This window comes from Halyomorpha halys, unplaced genomic scaffold (assembly GCF_000696795.3).
Source record: "Halyomorpha halys isolate HHAL.00 unplaced genomic scaffold, Hhal_1.1 Scaffold66.1, whole genome shotgun sequence".
Taxonomy (NCBI): domain Eukaryota; kingdom Metazoa; phylum Arthropoda; class Insecta; order Hemiptera; family Pentatomidae; genus Halyomorpha; species Halyomorpha halys.
This window is the reverse complement of record NW_027112997.1, coordinates 1264548-1275473: the sequence shown is the minus strand read 5'-3', so window position 1 is coordinate 1275473 and position 10926 is coordinate 1264548. Positions and strand designations below refer to the sequence as shown.

The 10926-nt window shown below is 27.7% G+C and overlaps 1 protein-coding gene across 9 annotated transcripts in view; it reads left to right on the top strand.

The window, feature by feature from the left end:
* The window catches only part of scalloped (TEA domain transcription factor 1 homolog scalloped), a 688296-nt gene that overhangs the window by 572619 nt on the left and 104751 nt on the right, over window positions 1–10926 (top strand). For 4 of the 9 annotated variants that reach the window (XM_067050645.1, XM_067050639.1, XM_067050637.1 and 1 more), the window contains one exon: window positions 8387–8492. The exons of 3 other annotated variants lie outside the window; for them this stretch is intronic. In XM_067050645.1, the coding sequence (XP_066906746.1) occupies window positions 8461–8492 (32 nt within the window). In that variant the 5' untranslated portion in view covers window positions 8387–8460. Of the gene's footprint in view, window positions 1–8370; window positions 8493–10926 lie in introns of all 9 variants that reach the window. 2 more of the 9 variants (XM_067050641.1, XM_067050640.1) reach the window with 1 other exon arrangement.

Sequence of the window (10926 nt, the reverse complement as noted above, 5' to 3'; positions counted from 1 at the left end):
GAGGAAAACAAGTATAAGAGGGTGACGACAAATGGTTATAGAAAATGTTAAAAAATGTATTACAAAGATGACGAAATTACCGGAAGGTGAGAATAACAACAAAAACAAATAGAAGATATTTAAAAGAGGAAAAAGGGTCACGACGAATGGTTTAAATATATATATAAATTAGGGGTGGGGAAAACAATATTAAATTTTTAAACATAATTAATTCAGTGTTATCGTTTTTAATTTGGATTTTCAGTCCGCCTCTAACCCATCATTCTTCCGTCTGACTTTATTATGACTAGTGGGATTTTATTTTTATTTGTAAAATAATATATTATCTACGTATATTATTTTAAATAAAAATCAATTGGTCTAATCAATATGAATATACCTATACATTTTTATTAAACGTTTTAATGTTTTTTATAAATTGGCTTATACCTCGTTAGTTTTTTGCTTAGTGGTATATTTGTACATAAACAAATAATTGAAAAACTAAACACAAGAAAATGCTATGTGAAATTTAAGGTGAAATTAAAAAAGAGAATTCCTTTTTTTATTTTCTGTTTGCATAATGGCCTTGCATAATTTTTGTAAAACTTAAAATTGAGGTAGATAGTCCGGGTGGCGGTCAATAAAGGTATAAAGAAGTAAAAAATATAATAATCTAAACAGTGTTCACAATAAAGAGAAACAGTTCATTATATATTACAATATAATATAGCGTTTACAGGATGTTCGAGATTGGATTAACAAAAACTTTTTTTAAAAAGTACGAAATGAAACATGGTAGTTCTTACTGGAAGATTATTGATTGACCGTGTGTGAAGATGAAAGGAATATGGTCCGGGTGCGGTCAAGGAAAACTCAAATAGTAGAAATGTACTAATTTAATGAGCCAACGTTTCGCCCCACGTTGCAGGGCTTCTTCAGGGCTATTTTGACGGCAGTCAAAACTAACATTTCTTGACCGCACCCGGACCATATTCCTTTCATGGTAGTTCTTATTTGTGGTAAATGATGTTCCTTTTCGTAGTGCAGTCGACTTCGCTTACTCTTTCAGTTCTTCTCCAGCGCGCACTACTCTGGAACTTTGCGATGAAAAGAGATATTTTCAATGAAGGATTCTCATAGATAGTATAATTTTAAAACCATTCCATGTCAAAGATGTTTCGAATCCGACAAGTCTCGTAGACATAAATCCTCTTAAACCGTAATGATTTATTTTGTTTTTTTGACCATTTGCGGGCAGACTGTGCGTAAAATCCAACAACGCAAAAACTAAATCACTTGTGAATTCGATTTCCTATGTGAATGCGTTGTCATAATTCGAATATCAGCCGACCGAGGATACTCAAATCCTTGTCATGTTTTTGAGGATACTCAAATTTTACAAAGCATGTTCACCCGCTTAGCTTTACAATTGTGTACTTATACACGAATATACCACCAAGGAAACAACTCAACACTTATGAATCCATGTAAAAAAAAAACGTTAAAACGTTTGATTAAAAATATATATATATTCGTATTCATCAGACCAATTAATTTTTATTTAAAATAATATATTATATTATATAAAAAGAAATTCCACACGTTACTTGAATTACACTGTAAATAAAAACACTGAACATTCTCTATAATAAGCTTATTCTTTAGAGACTTTTTTCAGAGTTAACCGAAACCACTGATTTATTATTCCAAGAACATATTTCAATTGTGTTTACTTCTCCTTTCTTTTCATATGGTAACAATGCATAGCTTCCCTTCAAATTTGTCCATTTTAAATTCTAAATTAAATAATGAAAAACAAATTATAAAATGAATAAATATTGACATACGTACACCTATATGTGTGTAGTGTGAGAAACCTTCTTGTTAGAGTATCAAATTTTATGCAACAAAAATGCAAATTTAGCCCAAAAAGAGTGAAACATGGAATTTTTTGCAGAAAAAAACTCAAAATATAAAAGTTGTGGAAAAAACCCAAAACGTACAATTTCCTGAAAAATAAAAGTATTACTATTTGAATGTTCTTTACATGATAAGAATTTCTGTCGAGGTTTGGTAGAATTTAAAGATAGGGAACAAAAGATACAATTGCACTAAAATCCGATCTTTAATTATTTTTTCGTGATCAGGTTTAGTAAATTTTTTTTTAAAATTCAATACGACTGCTCTGAGTTTTTTCAATTTCAAGTCACTATTAAATATATTATTGCTAGTTAAGAAAATTTAACTGATATAATTTTTTATATTTCGAAACTTAAACATCTATTTTATTAAATTACAGATTAATGAGTTACATAAAACTTTCAAGGTAATAAACCTACTGTCGATGGAAATGAAGTGGGTTGTACATGACCATTATTGCCGTGAAAAGCTAAGAAAATAGCGTGAAAATCTAAACAATTAGCGTAGAAATCTCACGGCTTTGTCGGCACTAATGAAAACTTTGAGCTTTACAGACTGCTTAAAAAATGTACATTTTATTTTAAAAAAAATGACAATTACCGAGATACCCTGGCAAATTAGCTTTTTTGATTAAATTTTTTAGTAAAAATTAATTTATTTTGTTTTAATATGTTTGTTGTCAGGTGTAAAAAATAAAAGGTTCTTAGTATTAACACTAAGATCCTAGTTTTTTCGTTATTTCAATATGAACCCCATAAAAACGATATACAGTATTTTTTTTTAGGTTCCGCCAATTATAAAATTGCAACTTACAAAAATGACAACCATCTTGCGTCTAGCTGAACTTAGGCAGAATTAAAGCTAGGTTCGTTGATGACACTTACATACCTATTTCTACTATATCTCATCAAAACTTAACTTTTCTTGATCAGGCATAAACAATCCTCCCATTTACGTTTCGGTCTAGCATTATACGATCTACCTAGAGGAACGAATAGCATAAACTCAATGAACAAAAATATCGAACTTTTTTCGACGAATCTTGAATTTGTGTGAAATTGTATGTTCCTATTTCAATTCTACAATATTCACTTATTGTACCCATTTAGCTACTATTTAGGTATAATTACGCTCTGAAAAAATATAATCCAATTGAAATAATGCTGTATTATTTTTTAAGCCTTGATTTTTTATAAAGTTTTGGATGTTTTGTACACTGAGGGTATTAATGTTCTTTAGTTTAACATGTTATAACGTTTTAAATGGAGAAATATTTCCTATTCGTTTACCATGTTAAAACGATATAACATATAACATGGTTGAGAATTCGTTTCTGTCTGTTAAATGGAGAATGAAGTTACGCAACAGACCAGCTGAGCTCGTCACAATTTTTTTTGTTATGTTAGGTTACTTACTCGTACTTCGTGGTTTGATTGTGTACTAATATTGTTTTGGAAGTTTATAAATCTAATAAAGCAATGGATGACAATAATAATAGTGTAATGACACTTGTCAATTAGCTCATCTTGATTTTCTTCCTCACAAGCTACAAGATCAGCAAGGCACTCAGTAGCCAAACTTCCACTTTTCACTTTCTTTAAGCATGTTGTAGTAAATTACTTTAATCAAAACTTAGAAGTAAACAATGACATATAGTTTTGGAAGAAAAGGTTATGAAACAAGTTGCTGAGAAAATCCGCTAGGAGCTCTTATGTATTTAACATGTAACATGACTTTAAATAGGGCTGCTCACAATCTTATACTTATTAAATTTAACATGGTAAAACATTTTACATTTAACACATCATGAATACCCCTAGTATTGTACTTTTTGCATAAAGTTGTAGTAAAACATGGACTTCGTAAGGGTTCACTGTTGGTTTTTAGTAAGATGAAAGCGGAAGAATTAGACCTTTCGAATTTTCCGGTAAACATATTTTTTAATGTATTAAATTATTAATTAATTTTTATTTAATATTTAAAGTATTCTTAAACCGTAATATTTTTAAATTTATTTTTCTCCTAATCGGAACTCAAACCCCATTTTCTCGGCGATAATAATTGAGTTAAAATCATCATTACATCTTTATATTTTATATATTATATAGTAAATCATTATTATGGCGTAATAAACTAGGATTAGATTATAAATTTCGGCCAATGATAAAAGGGCTTTAGTAATTTTATGACGGTCGTAATTAACTTCTTAATCTCCTTAAAAACAAAAGATTTTGAACCCTAATAAAACTGTGTTGTTCTCTATACGCTTCATAGAACGTTTTATACATTCACAGCCTCGCTTAATATTAGAATTTAAGGAAATTCGACTTAGTTATACTTAGAAAATTTTCTCATGAAATTGTAAAAATTCATGATTATTGCTTTGAATTATTGCTGGGCGCAAATAAATGCATTTTCTGTCATTTTCAACGATTTACGTAATTTTAATGAGGTGTTAATGAGAGATGAGCGATTTTCTCATAAACTGATCAAAGGAATCATTCGGGTCAAATAAATTTAAAAGTAGAGACCAGATTTTTGAAAACCAGCCATTAAAACACCGAAAAACGTGCTGTAAAAAGCCTTGAAAAATCGTACTAAAAAAAAAAACAACCAAAATTTGTATAAAACACCCAAATCAATTCATAATATTAATATATAAAAATCTTCCTTAACCTTGTTTGGATTAAATTAAAATACTCTTTAAATTTAAGCAAATACATTAAAAACTAAACATTTTGGATTAAAAAACCTAAACTTTTTTTCCGTATTTGAAGAACTATGAGGAAGGTTGTATTAAATTTTAACATATATTCCTATTATGATGGCTGGAATCGAAGTTTCAACTCCTTAAAACTACTTGAATTTTAAGTTCTTGTAAAAATATGCAAGGCACTATGTACAAAGGAATATTTAAAAATATGCTAGCAATCTAAATTCTATTTTTAATTTTCCCTATAATTTTACATAGCTTGTTGTTCTTCTGCTTAGATTTTCCTATTGTTTATTTTCATACGAATATTTTCTTACCATATTTTATAGATATATTCATATTGATTAAATCTATTGATTTTTGTTTAATTTTTATTTAAAATAATTACGTAGGTAATATAATATAATAACATAAAAATAATTGAAATTGGCATAGTCACAACAAAGTCAGACGAAAAACTGAAGGGTTGAGGCGGCTGGGAATCCAAATTAACAAATATTTTTATATAAAATAAATACATTCAATGGATTGCTTTATCTCAAATTTGTCAATTTTACGTTATGAATTAAATAAGGAAAAAAATTATAAAATGTATAAATATTGACATAAGCTATAATATTGAACGTTCATATAACTAGCTTATTCCAGAGAGACATTTCTTTTTAGTATAATTCGACTCCTCTTATATTAATAAATGTCTCTAATGCAAAAATTTGTCAATTATGAACTATAAATTAAATAAGGAAAAAAATAAAATAAAATGAAATTGAAGCATTAAATTTTATGCTACAAAAATTTAGCAGAAAAAGAAAAAAACTCAAAACGTGCAATATCGTAAATTTTCAAATTTTCAACCAAACTGTTTAATTAAAGAGTTGATCATAAATTGGATTTTGTTAATTTCTAATTATATTTTTTAGAATATAATATATATTTATTTTGTAAATAAATTAAATTATTTTAAAAAAGAAATTTCACATATTTTGACAGCAAAATCTTGTAAAAATCAACAAAATTTATTTTCGTAGATGTGTTCTTATTGTTTTTTTGATTGCCCACACCGACGTAGAGTGTAATTGTTGATTTTTTTTTCTCTTTGTTTTGTGTTTTTAAATTCAAAAATAGCCTTTGAGAGCCATGACAGAGAAACATTGCCGTACTCTTGAAGCTTTCACTTCAAGAGGATTTTAAAATAACACAGTTTCATAATTGACCACGCACAAAGACAAAAATAGCATAAGTATTGACCAGGCCCTCCGTCCCGGAAACTTATCTTAGAACAACTAAATTATATTTTTGAAGCATTTTTGGGTGAAATAAAATTAGAATGAAACAATGCATCGCTATTGCTATATTTGAGATTACATAGAGATTTAATGAACACTATAGGTATTTTAATATAAATTATTGTGTTTAGTTAAAATTAAACATTTACATATAATTTATATGGTTAACATAAATTTAAACAAAACATGCTATGAGGAGTGAAACAGAATTTTTTATTAAAAAATATACTAAATTGAAAGAATTTGGAACGACTGACCTATGAAAGTGTGGTATAAGATTTTTCAGGAGTGAAACAAAGTTGCTATTAGATTTTTGCACCTCCAGAAACAGTTAATTACGAATTTTCTAAAAAATCGGAAAACAATATTTTTTTGTCCAAATATTTCGACCTACATCGGTCTTTGATTCTTTTTTTATAAATCAAATAACTAGAAATAATTTTTTGTTTATTTGTGGGTTTTTTTTTTCTGACTCCGCCCCCTGACCATCTTTCTCTACTTATTAATGTACGGTCAACTATCTATACCTCATTATAAATGTTATGACAATTTTTTGTAATTCTATATCAAATAGAAATATTATAATTATGGAAACTTTATTGAAAACTTTGAAATTTTACATATATGTTGATAAATTTAAATTTAAAAATATATATTTGTAAAAAAAAAAGCAAAAAATATTTATTTAATTTACTATTAAAACAGCTATTTAAAAAAAAAAAAATTTATTTTTAAGATGTAATCTATAATATATTTAAAATCATTTTTCTGTTGCAGATTATATAAATTATTTTTATTAGTTGTTCTTCGTATTATTTATATTAGTGTATATAATTGTTTATTTGTATGTATTTCAAATGATTACTTATTCTTGAGTGATTCTTCATAAAGTGCAATATTAATTTGCCAACTTGGAATAAGAAACCATTCGAAGGATTTTGGCCTAAACAATTAAAAAATATAAGTTTAAATTGGAATATTTCAAAACAAAGCCTTGAGTCTAGATGACATGTTTCACAATCTTGAGAACATGAGATTGCATCAAAACTGTCCACAGATAGCGCACCCCACGTCGACAGCCACTAAATAGTGATAGCACAGATTTGAATTACATCTACTTGTGTAGTACGCTATGCCTATTTGGTTGGTACATTTTATAATGTCAAAGTGAGATGTGCTGTAAAGTGATCTAGTGCTTTCAAGTTCTGATTTGTCTTTATATCATTGTTTGGATCAAGGTTTTGTTTTGATAACTTCCCATAATAGTACAACAGCTCAAGAGTAGAGAAAAGGCAGTTATTTCACCCCAATTTTTGATTACTTTAATGAAAACTATGTATAATTACTACTCAAAATTGATGAGTCTGCCAAGTATAGGCAGGGGTAATAAAAAATGGCGGCTGTTTCAAGACGGTAGAATAAATAGATTTTTCATTCGGAGCTCTATATCTTTAAAACTACCGACAACACTAGAAAACCTAGAAAGAGGGCACCATTTCAAAATATGAGCCCTGATCCCGAGATATAGCTTTTTAAAAAGCAACATTTCATTAAAATGTACAGAACGTACTGAAACATCAGAATTCAATAAATTAATTTTGAGAAATTTATATCTCAAAATCCATTCGACGTACAAATGTCTATTAGCACTCAAATTAAATCTATTTTAATGGACTATAAAGTAGTTTATGAAGTTTATCTTCTTAGGAGTATTACTTTTAATGATATTTGCTAAAATAAATTGATTTTTGGTTATTCGGACAAATTTTCACGTGCCAAATTTATATTCATATCCAAATATCATTAAAACTACTACCCCTACGAAGATATGTGTCATAAACTACTTTATAGTAAGTTAAATTTCCTTTATTTTGAGTGCTGGCAGACATATTTGCGTTTTATGGTTTCTGAGATATATTTTTTCAAAAACAAACATTTTATCCGAACAACTAGAAATTAACATTTTGTGAATTTGTTTTGTCAAATATCATAAAAACTATTTCTCCTATCAAGATAAACGTTATAAACTATTTTGTAGTAAATTTAACTAGTTTGAATTTAAGTCCTGGCAGACATCTGTATGTCACATAATTCCTGAGATATAGATTTCTCAAAATAAATCTACTAACTACCACACTTTCAGTACATTTTTATGAAATGTTGCTGTTTAAGAATATCTCAAGATTTTAAAGCTCCAAATAAAAAATAAATTATTTTTTATGGTTTTGAAACAGCCGCAATTTTTTATTTCCCCTACCTATATTTGGCAGACTCATTAATTCTGACTAGTAATTGTATATGGTTTTCATTGAAGTAATCTAAAATTGGGGTGAAATAACTGCCTTTTTTTTTCTTCTCGGCTCTTGTACTATATAATAGCTCCACAACTGTCCCTTATTGATAAGAGGAAGCTGTAAAAAAGGTTATTTAAATAGTTTATTACTGTTTATAAATATTTTTATTTAATAGGATCTTGATGTTGCAGAGGGAATGAGAAACTCCGAGAGGGTATTGCTTCTGTATAGGAAGGGAACAGTTATGTTCGAACCTTGATACTTGATGGAACGGATGGCACACTTCCCCAACCACGGGTAAATACATATGTGAGAATTATGTGTCATTGGCTGGTTCAGTGCCCTGAAAAATTAAATAAATAAATATAATTCGTATAAATAAATTTATAAAAAAAATATATATATATTTTTTTAATTCAAGTTTAATATTAAAAAATGCCGAAGTACAATTCCATTAAGACAAAAAAAAAAAAAAGAATTATTTTCAATTAAGATTAATTTAATACTTCAACTAGCGTATTTGAATAATGTTGAATGTCCAACATATCTGAAAATATCTCTTCCGCGAGCTTAATAAAAAAATTCTTAGATCGCAATTCAAAGTTTGTGATATGATAAAACGCTTATGTTATAGTCCCTCCAAATTTTACTTAACTTATAGAAATTTTGAATTTTTTTTTTTCCGAAATTGGCAATGATGTGGAGCCGCCTAACGCACTAGTTGGTTAAATAATTCTAAATCCTTATTTAAAAATGCCCTTCTAAATTAATAAATAAAATGCAAATAAATTCTCGTACTTTTATACGTCATGTCAAAATGGAATTGAATTGCTAGCAGATTGAGGAACTAATTTTTTTTCAAATAATTCATCGGTTCATATGTTTTCAGGAAAGTGAGCCAAATGATGGGTTGTGTACTAAAAACTTTGTCACACGTGTGGTTTTCACTAATGCTATGAATTTGTGTCAATAACTGTTTTGTTTTTATTTGTGTTTTGTGCATTTTACTAATTTTGTCATACTAACAGTGTTTCATGTTTTAACACATATTTTTTTTCTTTGTGTATAAATTTGTTTTGGTGATTTTTAATTATTTAAAAAAAGCTGCGGATAGTTCAGCTTAAATATTTATTTATATTAATATATTTTTTTTTATTTTACTTCAAATAACGAATTTATTAAGTTTGTTCATTATTTGAAAATATCAATATTTATATCTCATTTAAGGTTTTTATTGGAAATAATCAATGTACAAATACAAATTTAGATTGAGTTGACAACTAGATTTATTCTGAAGTGATGAGGAAGTTAGTGGCCATCCGACACCTGTTTGATTTCTAACGCTGATATCTGTGACGAGAATAAAAGATGAACTAGTGATCTTATCGACAGTAGAGCAGGCTGGTGAATGCTACAAGGTTCTATGACAAACCTACTCTTCTTTTATACAGGAGGTCTCGCCTTCAGCTTATAGCCTATTGTCAGTATTGGAATTTTCCAAGTAGAAATGCGCCTCTTAAAACATTTTCTGAGGAAAATGGTATATAAGTCCGATGGAAAAAAATCAGTTATTTCACCTCAATTTTTTATTACTTTAATGAAAAATATGTATTAGTCAAAATTGATGATTCTGTCAATTATAGTTAGCATAAATACACAAAATATTAAAAAAAAATTTCATTCGGAAATCCATATCTTTGAAACTACCTACAATACTGGAAAATCTAATATAGCATCATTTAAAGAGGAGTAAATTTTTCTGAAATATGAGACCTAATAGAGCTGTTTATAATTAATAGTTTCCGATACATAGTTTTTTAAAATGCAACATTTTATGAAAAATCAGTAATTATTGAATTTATTGTGGTAAATCTATATCTCTGGAACCATCAAACGTATATATGTCCACTAGTACTCAAATTAAAGCGAGTTGAATGTACTATAGTATAGCTTATAAGTTTATCTTCGTAGGAGTGATAATATTTATGATATTTTCCAAAATAAATTAAAAAAAGGGTTGATTTCTAGTTGTTCAGACAAAAGTTTTGATTAATGAAAAACCATATCTCAGGCACCATTAGACGTACATATGTCTATTAGTACTCAAATTAAAGCTAGTTGAATTTACTATAAATTAGTATATAACGTTTATCTTCGTAGGGGTATTAGTTCTTATGATATTTACGTATGAGTATATTTTTGGCATATTGAATTTGTTCCTAGCATCTAGGAATCAATTTATTTTAGCAAATATTATGAAAAATACAACTCCTACGAATATAAGTATCATAAAATACTTTATAGCACATTAAACTAGCTTTAATTTGAGTGCTAATAGACATATATACGTCGAATAGTCTCTAAGATATAATTTTCCAAAAATAAGTTCACTAACTACTGATTTTTCAATAAATTTTTTATGAATGTTGCTTTTTAAAAATATATATCTCAGTAACTATTGAACGCTATGAATAGCTTTACTAGAGCTCATAGTTTAGCAACTTTACTTTAAATTATGTTCTATTTAGTGTTTTATAATTGCAGGTAGTTTCAAAGATATGGAGCTAGGAATGAAAAATTATTATTTAACATTTTGAAACAACCGCCATTTTGTATTCCACCTAACTATACCTGTCAGGTTATTTTTGACTAGGAATCATAAGTAGTTTTGATTAAAGTAATCAAAAATAGGGGTGAAATAACTAACTGTTTTTCTTGTACTACTTACTTT